The sequence below is a fragment of the Perognathus longimembris genome, chromosome 23 (assembly GCF_023159225.1).
Source record: "Perognathus longimembris pacificus isolate PPM17 chromosome 23, ASM2315922v1, whole genome shotgun sequence".
Taxonomy (NCBI): Eukaryota; Metazoa; Chordata; class Mammalia; order Rodentia; family Heteromyidae; genus Perognathus; species Perognathus longimembris.
The window spans coordinates 6,060,442-6,075,476 of NC_063183.1; the positions used below are offsets into that span (position 1 = coordinate 6,060,442).

The 15,035-nt window shown below is 50.0% G+C and overlaps 1 protein-coding gene and 1 pseudogene across 2 annotated transcripts; both read right to left on the reverse strand.

Annotated features, from left to right (window-relative positions):
* Window positions 1–107: 107 nt before the first annotated feature.
* Window positions 108–2,994, reverse strand: LOC125341060 (annotated as a pseudogene).
* Cln3 (CLN3 lysosomal/endosomal transmembrane protein, battenin) lies at window positions 2,943–14,708 on the reverse strand. Of its 2 annotated transcripts, XM_048332520.1 has the most exons (15): window positions 14,449–14,706; window positions 14,228–14,306; window positions 12,858–12,954; window positions 12,113–12,184; window positions 11,678–11,757; window positions 11,467–11,552; window positions 10,728–10,800; window positions 10,505–10,648; window positions 8,006–8,115; window positions 5,613–5,659; window positions 5,465–5,533; window positions 5,318–5,373; window positions 5,119–5,212; window positions 3,359–3,499; window positions 2,943–3,218 (listed from the first exon to the last, which is right to left on the reverse strand). In XM_048332520.1, the coding sequence occupies exons 1-15, from the start codon at window positions 14,492–14,494 to the stop codon at window positions 3,099–3,101; spliced, it is 1,314 nt and encodes a 437-aa protein (XP_048188477.1). In that variant the 5' UTR covers window positions 14,495–14,706; the 3' UTR covers window positions 2,943–3,098. The 2 variants fall into 2 exon arrangements, with proteins under 2 accessions (XP_048188477.1, XP_048188478.1); XM_048332521.1 differs by lacking the exon at window positions 5,465–5,533 and having other exon boundaries at window positions 5,318–5,352; window positions 14,449–14,708.
* Window positions 14,709–15,035: the final 327 nt, after the last annotated feature.

Consider the following 15,035-nt stretch of genomic DNA (forward strand, 5'->3'; position numbering starts at 1 on the left):
ATGTGGTACTGAGGAATCAAACCCAGGGTTTCATGCCTGCTAGGCAAGCTACCTACCACTAAGCTACATTCCCAGCCCCATTTTTTTTTTTTGATAGTTTTTTTTTAAATGAAAGTTGTATGTAAGATTAGTTCATTCCTGCATCTTTTCAATTGTTTCTTCCTTATATTTGCCCTTTTCCTTTCCTACTTGGCAGGACTTGGCTTTCCGTTCCAGGATCTTTTTGCGGTCTTTGTCCAGTTTCAGCCTGGTGATAACCACCTTGCTGGGGTGAATGCCCACATGGACAGTGGTGCCATTGGCCTTTTCCCGCTGTACCCATTCAATGTAGATGACATACTTCTTCCTGTAAACCTGGACCACTTTGCCAATCTGCTGACCTTTATAGTGTCCCCGTACAACCTGCACCTCATCATCCTTTCAGATGGGCATAGACCGCACATTGTACTTCTGTCTCAGCCCTTTGGAAAGAGGGGAAGACATAATCTTCCTGCGAATGTGGGAAGGTGCATTGAAATGCCTTTTCCGGTTCTTGCTTCGGTCAGAAGTGACAAAGGGATTGAACTTCGTTTTGGCCCGATCCTGCTTCAGTGATGGCAGAAAAGGGAAGAGCCCAACCCCATTTTTTATGATCGGATGCACATAGGCATTGTGCCTTGGTGTTCCTCTCCTAAGAGTATCCGCCTTTGGTTGAGATAGGATCTTGAAGGTTATTTTCACTGCTTCTTTTCTTTTTTCCAGTCCTGGGGCTTGAACTCCGGGCATAGCCTGAGCACTGTCCCTGGCTTCTTTTTGCTTAAGGCTAGCACTCTACCACTTGAGCCACTTCCAAATTTTTCTATATATGTGGTACTGAGGAATCGAATCCAGGGCTTTTAGTAGACAAGGCAAGAAACTCTACCACTAGGCCATATTCCCAGCCCCTGCTTCTTTTCTTGATCTTAAGAAAGTAGCCTCATGGGGCATGGTGGCTCATGCCTATAATCCTAGCTGATACTCAGGAGGCTGAGATCTGATGATCTTGGTTCAAAGCCAAGAAAGTGAGATTCTTATCTCCAATTAGCCACCAGAAAGCCAGAAGTGGTGCTGTGGCTCAAAGGGTGCTAGCCCTGAGCAAAAGCGCTCAGGATAGTGCCCAGGCCCCGAGCTCAAAGTCTGTGAAACTCTTATTCCAGTTAGTCACCAAAAAGCCCAAAAGTGGAGCTGTAGCTCTAGTGGTAGTGCTAGGTTTGAGCAAAAAAGATGCCTCAGGGCAGTGCCTAGACCCTGAGTTCAAGCCCTGGACTAGCACAAAAAGTAAAAAAAAAAAAAAAAGCTAAGGTGGGGACGGGAATGTGGCTTAGCGGTAGTGTGCTTGCTTAGCATGCATGAAGCCCTGGGTTTGATTCCTCAGCACCACATAAACAGAAAAAGCCAGAAGTGGCGTTGTCTCAAGAGGTAGAGTGCCAGCTAGCCTTGAGCTAAAAGAAGCCAGGGACAGTGCCCAGACTGTGGGTTCAGGTCCCAGGACTGGCAAAAACAAAACAACAACAACAAACCTAAGAGACAGCACCCAGGTCTTGAGTTTAAACTGCAGGACTGGCACAAAAACACCAAAAGAACAGGATGGACTGATGAATGGGCTGGATTTGGATGGAGTGTTGAGAACTTGGTAAAACTTTTTTATTTTTATTTTTTGGCCAGTCCTAGGCCGTGAACTCAGGGCCTGAGCACTGTCCCTGGCTTCTTTTTTGCTCAAGGCTAGCACTCTGCCACTTGAGCCACAGCGCCACTTCTGGCCATTTTCTGTATATGTGGTGCTGAGGAATCGAACCCAGGGCCTCATGTATAGGAGGCAAGCACTCTTGCCACTAGGCCATACCCCCAGCCCTTGGTAAAACTTCTAAAGCAAAAGATTGTCAACCTAGGAAGGTGGACCACTGAAACATTCACAGTAAAAGTCTGTCAATTTCTCTGTGTCCTTTTTCTTTCTTTTTTTGCTGATCTTGGGGCTTGATCCTCTTTGTACTCCAAGAATGCTCTACTACTGGAGTCACACCCCCACTTCTGGCTTTTTGGGGTAGTTTATTTGGGAGATTAGAGTCTCATGAGGACTTTTCTGCCTGGGCTGGCTTCGAACCACAAACCTCAGATCTCAGCCTCCTAAGAAGCTAGCATGAGCCACCAGTGTCCAGCTTCTGTGTGTGTCTGACATGATCATGTTGGAAAAAATGTCTATAGATTGTTGCATACAATAAGTGAGTAAATAGATACAAAAGATTGGACAGAAGAGCTGGGTCTGGTGGTACATGCCTGTAATCACAGTTTATCAACCTGGGCTACAAAATGACACTATCTCAATGAAATAACACTACCCCCTCAAAAGACTGGGCAGAAATCTTTTTTTTTTTTTTTTTTGCCAGTCCTGGGCCTTGGACTCAGGACTTCTTTTTTTTGCTCAAGGCTAGCACTCTACCACTTGAACCACAATGACACTTCTGGCCATTTTCTGTATATGTGGTGCTGGGGAATTGAACCCAGGGCTTCATGTATAAGAGGCGAGCACTCTTGCCACTAGGCCATATTCCCAGCCCCTGGGCAGAAATCTTCTGAAATGCTTTCTTTATACTCATAAATACATTTATGTCTATATATGTGTCTATACATGCATATATAATTCCAAAGTGAGCTTGCACAACTTTCAAAGTAATTTTTTTTCCAGAGAAAAACTACACAAGAGGGTCTGGGAATGTGGCTCAATGGTAAGAGTGCTTGCCTAGCATACATGAAGCCCTGGGTTTGATTCCTCAGTACCACACAAACAGAAAAGGCTGTGGGGCTCAAGAGGTAGAGTGCTAGCCTTGAGCAAGCAAGTTCAAGGACAGTGCGTCTAGGCCCTGAGTTCAAGCCCCAAGACTGGCAAAAACAAAAACAAAAACAAAAACACAGTACAAGAATTTAGCTGATAAAATAATCATTTATTCAAAGGACTCAAGAAGGTACTCCCTGACCCATACCTAGTTTGGCAAGGAAGGCCCAGAGTTCTAGGGTAGGCCTGGATTTGATGTTGATATTCTGGTCTGTCCACAGGGCAGTGTCTTGTGTCAGCAGCTTGAGTGTCATGAGAGGTGGCAGAGGAAATTATGCACTGGTAAGGCCAGGGCCCCTGACAGGGAGATCCCCAAGGTATCAGAGATACAGGCAGCAGCCATGGCAAATTCCCGATGCTTGTCACTCGTCTGGGAAGGGAGGGCAGAAAGCAGGAATGAGTAATCTTCTACCCAAGAGATCCCTGGCCCCAGCCAGCTCCAAATAAACCATCCCCAAACAAGCTGCCCCCAGCCCTGGGCCTGTTCAGTATGGTGTGTGTGGTGCTGACCTCTACAGCAATGTTGTGGAAGGTATTCACATAGGCCGCACCCCCCAGCAGCCCTTCATACACAACAATCAGGAAGACAATGTAGATGCTGGGCAGGAACCTCAGAAATACATCTGCCAGCAGGAAGGCCAGATTGAGGCACTGTGGGGACAAGAAGAGGAGAGGCTGATTGGACGACCAGAAAGGGAGGCTGAAGTCTCAGCCAGTGGCCTGGGAGATCCTGGTGAAGGAGCTGACAGGCCTGGGGAAGCCTCCCCTCCTCCCCAGTGGGACCCACCAGCGCTTGAGATCTACAAGAGATCTTCCTGTGCCATGTCCTCAGCTCCCTTCCCCTTGGAGAGCTCTCCCTTGGCTTACTCCCATGCTGCATAGGCCTGGTATCTTCTCCCACCTCCCCTTACTTGGGAGCTTGGAACAGAGTGGTTCCCACTCCAGTGGGGGTCTCATTTCCTTCTCTCCAGGAGTATCCCCTCCCATTTTACCAGTCTGAGACTAGGGTCCCAGGGAACATTTGGTAGCATCTGGAGGCCTGCTAGATTGTCACAACCGGGGGGGGGGGAGGGGGAAGAGGGAATATGCCACTGGCATCTAGTGGATAGAGGCCAGAGATGCTGCTAAGCACCCTACCATGCAAAGGAGACCCCATCACAGACTACCTGTCCCCGTGTCAAGAGAACTGAGGTTGACCTGGCACACTGGCTTATGCCTGCTATCTCAGCTACTCAGGAGGGAGAGGTCAGGAGGATCAGAGTTCAAGACCAGCCCTGACAAAAAGTTAATGAGATCCTATCTCAACAAATTAGCCAGACATCTGAATGTCTGTGGACCTAGGTAGCAGAATAGAGGTCCACGGGCAAAAACATGAGGGTCTGAAACAAATAAACCACAAAAAGGTAGGAGGCATGGTTCAAATGGTAGAATGCCTGCCTAGAAAGTGTAAGGCTCTGAGTTTAAACTCCAATACTACCAGTGGATAGATAGATCAGCATCTTGGACATATCAGTCAATTAAATGAGTGCTTCCAGGGCTGGGAACTTGGCTCAAGTGATAGAGCCAAGGTCCTGGGTTCAATCCTCACTATTGCTAACTCAAATCTCAGCCTCTTGAGTAGATAGAACTATAAACAGGAGCCAATGGTACCTAGGTCATTGCTCTTTCTTACAACCACCCTGAGAAACAGACGCTTCTCACATCTGATTTATATTTATTTACATTTATTTATTCATTTGCCAGTCCTAGGGCTTGAATTTATGGCCTGAGCTCTGTTGCTGAGCTTCTCTGTGCTCAAGGCTAGTGTTCTACCACTTGAGCCACAGCACCACTTCCAGCTTTTTCTGTGTATGTGGTACTAGGGATCAAACCCAGGGCTTCATGCAAGCTAGGCAAGCACTCTACCACTAAGCCACATTTCCAGCCCCTGATTTACTTTTTGTAATGCTGGAGTTTAAACCCTTTGGCCTCTCACAATGTTACAAAAGCGCTCTCCCATGGAGCCACATCCCCAGCCCCCATATCTGATTGACAGGTAAGGATATTTTGAAGCTCAGAGAGGTCCAGAGATCTAACTTCAGTCACCCAGCTACTGAGTAGAGAAGCTGAGATCTGCACCTGGGGCTGACTGGCTGCGAGTTGCATATTTTACATAGAGCCCTGCTTAAAGCTAGACACGTCCTGCTGAGGGCTAGAAGCAAGTGGGATCTGGGGAAGCTGGGAGCCCAGATGGGGGTGGAGTGAGGGGTGAGAGAGATAGGACCCCGTACTTGCAACAGGGCCAGGATCCAGGTCAAACGGATGTGACAGCAGCGGAGAGAAGAACGGGAGGCGAAGACGCCAGCCTGGTACAACATCTGGTACCTGGGGAAGGGCAGGGACTAGGCAGCTGTGCCCCCAGGCAGGCACCCACTCTTATCATCCCAGGTACCTATCACCAAGGGGTGCTCCCAGCCCCAGGGCTCTCACCAGCGGTACTGCTGAGGGTGACTCAGGGATGTGTTCTGGAAAAATAGGAGCTCAAACTGCAGCAAAGAACAGAAAGGGACATGGATGGGGACATGAGTCCCCAGCCCCATAGCTATTTCCACCCCGCTCCCAGCATCCCTCACTCACAAGTCCCTGGTTGATGAAGTACTCGGCAAAGTAGACCAGCACCAAGGGGACGATGTAGGACAGCAGTCCCTGGGATAAGGGGAAGGAGTAAGTGGAAGGCCTGACTCGGGCACCACCCACACGACACTGCCCACAGCACCATTCAAACCTTGAATACTGTCCACCTTTCTTGGAAAGAGAGGTTCCAGCCGAAGTCTACAGGGGGCAGGGAGAAGGACATGGAGTTAGGGACTCAGCCAGGATGCCAGCATGCAAGAAATAATCAGCATCATGCCAAAGTGACAACACTCAATGTAATTTAAAATGTGGGAAGAGGATGAGCAGTAGTAGAGCAGTTTGCTCAGGTACAAGGCCCTGAGTTTAATTCCCAGTGCCACCAAAGCAAAAATAAAAAGTTTACTGGAAGAAACTTTTTCAGAGTTTCTGTGCAGCTCAGCAGATGCCCCTCTCACCAATGTACCCAGCCTCATTAGTCCTTCTCTCTTTTTCTTTTTTTGGTGCCAGTTCTAGGGCCTGAACTCAACAGACCTGGATACTGTCCTTGAGCTTTTTTTTTTGGCCAGTCCTGGGGCTTGGACTCAGGGCCTGAGCACTGTCCCTGGCTTCTTCCCACTCAAGGCTAGCACTCTGCCACCTGAGCCACAGCGCCCCTTCTGGCAATTTTCCATATATGTTGTGCTGGGGAATCGAACTGAGAGCTTCATGTGTAGGAGGCAAGCACTCTTGCCACTAGGCCATATTCCCAGCCCTGTCCTTGAACTTTTTTTTTCTCAAGGCTAGCACTCTACCATTTGAGCCATAACTCAACATTATGGTAGTTAATTGGAAATAAGAGTTTCATGGTCTTTCTCCTAGGCTGGCTTTGAACCACAAGTCTCAGATCTCAGCCTCTTGAGTAGCTAGGATTACAGGCATAAGCCTGGCCTTCTTTTTGTATTTTCATGCCAGTACTGAGACTTGAACTCAGGGCCTTATGTTCTACTTGGCTTTTTGCTCAAGGCTGGCACTCTACCACTTGAGCCATACCTCCAACTTCCGACTTCTTGTTGGTTAATTGGAATGACAAAGTATCATGACTTCTCTATCCAGTCCTTTTTTGCCAGTCCTGGGGCTTGGACTCAGGGCCTGAGCATTGTTCCTGGCTTCTTTTTGCTCAAGGCTAGCACTCTACCACAGCACCACTTCCATCTTTTTCTGTTTATGTGATGCTGAGGAATCAAACCCAGGGCTTTGTGCATGCTAGGCAAGCACTCTACCGCTAAGCCACATTCCCAGCCCCCAAGCTGGCTTTGAAATATGATCCTCAGATGCTAACCTCCTGAGTATTTAGGATTATAGGGGTGTGCCACCAGCACTGAGCTCTCACTATCTCTTTGTTCCTAAGACATCCAAACTTGCCCACCGCAGGCACATGTGTTTTCCTCACCTTGGAACCTGTTCACATCCCATTCACAGGACTGATGATGTTATCAATAAGTGAAGGTGAGGGGCTGGGGATATGGCCTAGTGGCAAGAGTGCCTGCCTCATATACATGAGGCCCTGGGTTCGATTCCCCAGCACCACATATACAGAAAACGGCCAGAAGTGGCGCTGTGGCTCAAGTGGCAGAGTGCTAGCCTTGAGCAAAAAGAAGCCAGGGACAGTGCTCAGGCCCTGAGTCCAAGCCCCAGGACTGGCCAAAAAATAAATAAATAAAAAATAAAATAAGTGAAGGTGAGAGCTAAGTGATGGTGACTCATACCAGCAATCCTAGTTACTTGGGAAGCTGTTATTTGAGGATCTTGGTTTGAAGCCAGGCCAGGCAGGAAAATCCTTGAGACTCTTTATTTTCAACTAACTAGCAAAAAAGTCAAAGTGGAGCTGTGGCTCAAGTGGTAAGAGTGCCAGCTTTGAGTTTTTAAAAAGGTAAAGGACAGCACACTCAGGCCCTGAGTTCAAGTCCCAGTAGCTGTACCAAAAAGAAAAGAAAAAGGTAAACATGGCTTATATCTGACTCACTGCCTTGTTTAGGAGCCTGTGTCATTTTTTTCACCTTGGGGACCACCATCACATCCAGGGATCTAGAGTCCCTACTCAGAGACAGATGCATGGGCAGAATACACACCTGTCCCCTAAATGCGTCTAGTATAGGGAGAGAAAGACTAACATCAAAAAAGAGAAAAGGAGGGCTGGGAATGTGGCTTAGTGGTAGAGTGCTTGCCTAGCATGCATGAAGCCCTGGGTTCAATTCCTCAGCACCACATACACAGAAAAAGCCGGAAGTGGTGCTGAGACTCAAGTGGTAGAGTGCTAGCCTTGAGCAAAAGGAAGCCAGCCAGGGACAGTGTCCCTGGACAGAGTCCGAGTCCCAAGACGAGAGAGAGAGAGAGAGAGAGAGAGAGAGAGAGAGAGAGAGAGAGAGAGAGAGAGAGAGAGAGAGAGAGGAGAGGAGAGAGAGAAAGAGAGAGGAGAGAGAGGGGGGGAGAGAGAGTGGGGAGAGAGAGAGAGGAAAGAGAGAGACAGACACACACACACACCCTCAGTGGGCCCACAGCACCTACTTGGTTTACATGCTGGGGCATCCACGCCTATGAGAGGCTGCTGAGCTGCGGTGTCTGCCTCTTCTTCCCTTCTAGGGTCCTGCTCAGGAGCCGTGAGCAACAAGAAATAGCTGGGGATGGGGGGGAGGGACACAATGAGCAGAGTCAATGAACCCTCTGAGTCTGGAAAGGCTGCCAGAGCCCCTGTAGGCCACTCTCCCCAGAACCCCACACATCTATATGCTTCTAGAGATGGGCAGCTCACCACCCTGTGTGAGGGCCCCACTTGTGGACCTCTGGTTCTTCCTTTGTTTTTTTGTCAGTCCTGGGGCTTGAATTCAGGGCCTGGGTGCTGTCTCTGAGCTCAAGGCTAGCCCCTCTACTACTTGAGCTACAGTGCCACTTCCAGACTTTCTGTTTCTGTGGTACTGAGGAATTGAAGCCAGGGCTACATGCATGCCAGGCAAGCACTCTACCACTAAGCCACAATCCCAAGCCTCTGCTTCTTTCTGCAGAGCCAAACTTGGTCTCCTTGTTCCAAGTCAGACTCCTGATTGACTGCTGTGTCACACTGAACAGGTCATTTGTTTTCTTCTCATATTAAGCTAGTGACTGTTCTAGTCATTTATATGGTTTGGGGTTTTTTGTTTGAGACTGGGTCTCATTATATAGCCCAGGCTGGCCTCAAACATATGATGCTCCTACTTCAGCCTTCCAGGACTTGTTCTCATCTTAGTCACTTATGCTCTGTTTTCATGTTATTTCCATATCCTTATTATTCCTGGATATATAATCTTTTGCTGGGCGCCAATGGCTCACACCTGTAATCCTAGCTACTCAGGAGGCTGAGATCTGAGGACTGCAGTTCAAAGCCAGTCCGTGTGGGCAGGAAAGTCCATGAGACTCTCATCTCCAATTAACTACCAGAAAATCAAAATTGGCTCAAGTGGTAGAGGGCTAGCCTTGAGCTGAAGAGCTCAGGGACAGCACCCAGGCCCAGGCCCAGAGTTCAAGCCCCAGGACTAACCAAAAAAATTTTTTTTTCCTTTACATTGACTCCTTTTTCTTCCTTCTCTTTTCTTCTCTTTTTTTTTTTTTTTGCCAGTCCTGGGCCTTGGACTCAGGGCCTGAGCACTGTCCCTGGCTTCTTCCCGCTCAAGGCTAGCACTCTGCCACTTGAGCCACAGCGCCGCTTCTGGCCGTTTTCTGTATATGTGGTGCTGGGGAATCGAACCTAGGGCCTCGTGTATCCGAGGCAGGCACTCTTGCCACTAGGCTATATCCCCAGCCCCTCTCTCTCTCTTTTTTTTTTTTTTTTTTTTTGTGTGTGTCTATGTGCTTTTTACTGAGGCTTCAATTCAGGACCTCATGTTCTTGCTCAGCTTTTTACGTTCATATCTGGTGTTCTACCATTTGAGCCATACCTCCACTTTGTTTTTTGCTAGTTCATTGGAGATAAGTCTCACAGTTTTGTCTGCTTGGGCTGGCCTCACCCTGATCATCCAGATTGCAGCCCCCTGTATAGCTAGGATTATAGGCCTGAGCCACTGGAACATAGCCCCTCGTTCCTCTTTTCTGCTGGCCTTGTCCTAAACTATAATATGTGTCACAGGATTAAATGGCTAGTTAATAGTTTGTGAATGCTTGTGAAAATACAGAGGCTGGGTGTGATGGCTTACGTGCAAGGCAGAGATCCGAGGATTGTGTTTTAAGACCAGGCCAGGCAAAGTTAGCAAGATCTCAACTCAATCAATAAACCTTGGACCAGTATGGTGGATCATGCCTGTTATTACAGTTACAGGGAGACAGGTAGGAGAAGCATGGTCTGAGGCCAGCCTAGGGTAACATCTAAGACCCTATCTGAAAAAGAACTAATGCCAAATAGGCTGGGGCCTGATCGAACAGTGACAGAATGCCTGCCTAGCAAGGGAGAGGCCTTGAGTTCAAACCAGCACACTGCCAACCACAAAACCTGCAGAAGAGGGGCTGGGAATATGGCCTAGTGGCAAGAGTGCTCGCCTCCTATACATGAAGCCCTGGGTTCGATTCCCCAGCACCACATATATAGAAAATGGCCAGAAGTGGCGCTGTGGCTCAAGTGGCAGAGTGCTAGCCTTGAGCAAAAAGAAGCCAGAGACGGTGCTCAGGCCCTGAGTCCAAACCCAGGACTGGCAAAACAAAACAAAACCCTGCAGAAGAAAGTCTATCCTTGTCACATGTCACACGTCACACGTCACACGTCACACATTCTAAGGAGCTTCCCTGTGCTGAGCTGTCATACTTGTCACCTCCTAGGAATGCAAGGAGAACAATCACCATCTGAGACAGAGGGAAACTGAAAGCTAGAGAGGTAAAGTGATTTGTCCAATGCCACATAGCTACAAATGTAAGCTCAACGTGAGACTCAAATCCTAGGCTGTCAGAGCCCAGAACCCAACTCCCACCACAGAAAGGCTAAAGGGACCTGAAGACTGGGCTCACATTGTTTTTCCTCCTTCCTTCTGGTGCAGGGCCACTCACCTGGCCAGCAGCAGGATAGGGATCCCCAGCATGGAAAGCAGGGTGTGTTGAGGAGAGAGGCCAGCCTGGGTAAGGCCCAGATAGGACAGTGCTCCCAGCAAGCCTGCACCCCCAGTGCCTGAGGACCACCAGGAGATCACGGCCCTGGAGGAGAACATCTGGCACTCAGGACCAAAGCCAACAGTGGTCAGCCCTCCCCTCATGCCCTGCCCTTCTAGCTTACCTGGAGTAGAAGGCCGTAAGAGAAAGGAAGGTGACCTCCCCCAGGCCTGAGGAGATGCTGGCTAACACCACACCTGGGAGGACAAAACACACCAAGTGGCCCTTCTCCAACAGCCCCAGTCCTCTCAGGTGTCTAACCACAGCCTCACCTGCTGTGTTTGTCAGTTCACAGGAGTTAAAAACAGATCCCCTGGAGCTAGGCACCAATGGCTCACATCTATAATCCTAGATCTGAGGATCATAGTTCAAAACCAGCCCAAGGAGAGAAGTCCACAAGAATTTTACCTCTAATTTAGCAGCAAAAAGCCAGAAGTAGAGGTATGGCTCAAGTAGTAAGAGTGCCAACTTGAGCAAAAAACCTGAACTCAGATCCTGGGACAGCATCCAGGATCTGAGTTCAAGTCCCAAAAACAATCCAAAAAAAAAATCCCTTGGCAGGGCTAGGCTCACATGCAGTAGAGTCAACCCCATCCTCTCTACATGTCCTTGTGCAGAGAACAATCCCCTCCAAGGACTCCTTTGCACCTTCTCTGGGCCCCCTGGTAGAGGCCTGCAATCACCATCCTCCGAACCACCCACCAAACCCTCCACATTGACCCCATCTCCTACTCGTGGGAGCCCTAGCAGAAATAGTCCTTTTCCTAGGGGAAGATGGAGAGATCACAACCCTCCCTCCCCGCCACACACACACACACCTTCCTCTGTTTGGATCCCTCTCTGACATGGAATGGCACGCTTACCGCACAGGCTGATCCACACTGATTGAGAAAAGGCCACCAGGACAAAGCTGCCAGCAGAACAAATCCCACTGACAAGGACCCGAGGGCTAAATATTAGAGAAGAAGGGGATAGGAAAGTCAACCTCCATTCTGGCCCTTCCAGCCTCCTGTGCCTTCCTGTCTCCCCCACTCTGATCTAGTCTACTCTTTCTCCCACCACCGAGTTCCAGACCTGTAGGGTAGCAGATGAAGGCCCAGAGGAGCCAAAAATTTGATGATGAGGGTGGGGAGGATGTCTGCCAGGAGCACCGCCTAGGACAGGAGAACAGAGTGATAACCAGGCCTTCTAGGGACTAATCTACAACGGAGAGGAAAATGCAGGAGCCAGCCAGCAAGAGCTATGGCATATTCAAGCTCCAGAGTCAGATCTCGGCGCATGTCCCAGCTCTGGCACCCCTTGGCTGTGTATCAGGGGCATCTGGGAAAAACAGAGATGATTCCAACATCTGGTTCCCAGGACTACCATATGCATTATGTGAGTTAATACATGTCACTTGCAGAAAAGGCCTGGGAACTGTGCCTGATAATGATAATAGTGACAGTCGCAGCTAGACACTGAGGGTTAGAAGGACCTGGGTTGGGGGAGGGGGGGTACATATGTACTCACAGCTGTGGAGACCGAGTTGCAATCAAACCGAGATGAGCCATTGTGGGGGACGGGTAGTGGGCCTGGATCCACCTGACAGAAAAAGAGAGTCTTCCCTCTAGACAGCAGGAGGGTAGACTGAGCCCAAGGCCCACTCTACTCTGTGTATGTGTGTGCGCGTGTGCAATACTGAGGCTTGAACTCAGGGACTAGCTTCTGTCCCTGAGCTTTTTCACTCAAGGCTGGTACTCTACCACTTGAGCCATAGCTCTATGTTCACTTTTTTGGTGGCTAATTGGAAATAAGAATCTCACAGACTTTTCTACCCTGGCTGGCTTTGAATTCAATCCTCAGATCTTAGCCTCCTGAGTAGCTAGGATTATAGGCACGAGTCAGTGACACCAGGCTCTTGGTGGCACTCGTGGTGGTCCTGAGGTGCTACTGGCACCTCATGGGTAGAGGATGCTGCTGCTAAGCCTCCTATAGTAAACAGGATGCTCTATACCAAAGAAAGAAGAAACCCAAATGAGGAAACCCTGTTATGGACCATAGTCTGACCCAACTGCTTCTAAGATTGCTATTCTGATATTATTGAACTTTTAAAGACCCCTCTTGGATCTAGGAGACTAGGACCATCAGTCTGTCTCCATGCTTTACCAACTGGCTACTTCCTGAGATCTTCAAGGGCCACCTCGAAGATGAGGGCAAGTCCCTCATCTTGCCATGGGACTAACCAACAGTGGCAGTGCTGGAAAGGCTCACTTACATGGGTATGATTCCCAGCTTCGTTCTTGTGGCTAAGGATGTCATGAGCAGCACTGAGCATCACCACATAGGAGAAGTTGTTGCAAAGGCCCAGAAACCTGAAAAGAAGCAGGATGGATCATTTCCTGTCAGATTCACACCCAGCTGCAGCCCTTTGGAGATTACCCAATCCTTCAATCAGCTCACCTTTTGTTTTTCCCAATGTCAGTACTGGGGGGCTTGACTTCAGGGCCTCGCTCTCTCACCCACCTTTTCTGCTCAAGGCTAGTTCAAGGCTAGTGTTTGACCACATGAACCACACCACTACTTCTAGCATTTTGCTGGTTAATTGGAGAGAAGAGTCTCATGAACTTTTCTGGCCAGGCTGGCTTTTAAACCTCCATCCTCCAATCTCAGTCTCCTGATTACAAGCATGAGCCACCAATGCCTGCCAAAGCCAATTTTCATTTCAGTGTTGGGCTCAGAAATTTTAGAAGTTTGGTATCATAGCCAACCTTCAAGACCGTACCCAGGAAGATGTCTATAACCACTTTGTCTTCTGAGCTCCTACAACAACTCAGTTCCTGGACCATTTCACAGCCTTTGATGCATGAGACACACACACACACACACACACACAAATTCCAGGGTTGAAATGCAAAGGACTTGGTTCAGATTCCAAGTCTATTGCTTCCTACTTCAGTGGCTTCAAGTCTACTTATGTGTAAAATAAAGTGCTGGAGTGGAGCTGTGGCTTAAGTGGTAGAGTGCCAGCCTTGAGTGAAAGAGCCAAGCCAGAGCATGAGAACCTGAGTTCAAGCGCAAGTAAAGCTACCAAAGGAAGAAAAAAAAAGTGGTGATAGCCAGGCACCAGCAGCTCACACCTATAATCCTACCTACTCAGGAGGCTGAGATCTAAGGATCACAGTTTGAAGGCAGTTGGTCAGGAAAGTTCATGAGACTCTTACCTCCAATTCACCACCCAAAAGCTGGAAGTGTAAGTATGGCGCACAAGTTGCAGAGCTCCAGCAGTGAACTTTATAAAAGCCAGTGTGAGTTCCAGGCCCTGAGTTCAAGCTCCAGTACATGGGCACACACACAAACAGACATACACAGACACACGCACGCACGCGCACACACACACACACAGACTGTTGAGGCTTGAGTTAGGTGAAGGCCCACACGAAGTTAACAATCCTATAGGTGGCTATAGGGATGGCACCAACAGGGGAAGATAGTAAGCAAATTAAGTAGAATTTGGAAATCTACAGGCAGCCTAAAGGCAACCCAGTTAAACGAGTGTTTGTGGATTCGATTCCTCCCCCGGCTCAGTTCTCTTTCCCACAGGAGCCTCGGCACTTTTCGCTTTGGCAGAACTCTGGGGCCACTCACCAGAATCCCACCGCATTCTTCCAGTGGGCGCCCTGGCTACCCAGCAGCGGGGCCTGCGGCTCCGAGGCGCTGTCCTCGCCTGCGCGGGAGAGAAGCGGAGCGGCCGGGTCCCGCAGCCACTCCCAGAGCACCGGGGCCCGTGGGGGTCGCTCCAGCACCCCCCCCCCGCTGGGTCGCGGGACGTGGGGTCGCCCCTGAGGGGGGCCAGCCTGAACACTCACTGTCGGAGTCCGAAGGGCGGCGCCGCGAGCCCGCACAGCCCCCCATGACATCGAGTTCAGACCCCCCGAAGGGTCCAGAGTCAGCGAGGGTCCAGGGTCGGCTCCGACGGGACCGACGGGGATCTGCGACAGGTTCGAAGGATCAACGCCCCATGGACCGTCTCGGCTGCGGCTGTCGGGCGCTCTCGAGCCCCGCGATCCATCAGCCGAGTCTGGAACTCCTCCTCGCGCCCACCCCCGCCCCTTCGGACACACAGCTTCCGAGACCCCACCCCCCGCGGGTCTGTACCTTTAAGAGCGGCCGAGCCTTCAGCAGCTTCCGGGGGCCGGGAGGGCGGCCGGGTGACGTCGCCCGCGGCTCCCCCATCACGTGGTCAGAGGGGCCGCTCCGACTTCCGGGGCCTCGGCCGCCGTCCCTGGGCCTTGTTAGCTTGGGGCGAGAGAAAGTGAAAAGTCAGGAGGACCCCGGAGCCCCTGGTGCTAAACTGGTACAGATGGGGCCCGCAAAGAGAGCCACGATTAGCCGCGTCCAGGGCGGAAGGGAGGATCGTGCCAGCACTAGTTATGGCATGAGCGGCTTCATGTCC

Excerpts from the sequence above, each read along its gene's own strand:
- Cln3 (XM_048332520.1), bottom strand. The coding sequence starts at position 14,494 with ATGGGGGGCTGTGCGGGCTCGCGGCGCCGCCCTTCGGACTCCGACA. Across the intron at positions 12,955-14,227 it reads AAGAATGCGGTGGGATTCTG|GTTTCTGGGCCTTTGCAACA; the intron begins GTGAGTGGCCCC and ends GCTTCTTTTCAG. Across the intron at positions 5,374-5,464 it reads ACTTCATCAACCAGGGACTT|TTTGAGCTCCTATTTTTCCA; the intron begins GTGAGTGAGGGA and ends TCTTTGCTGCAG.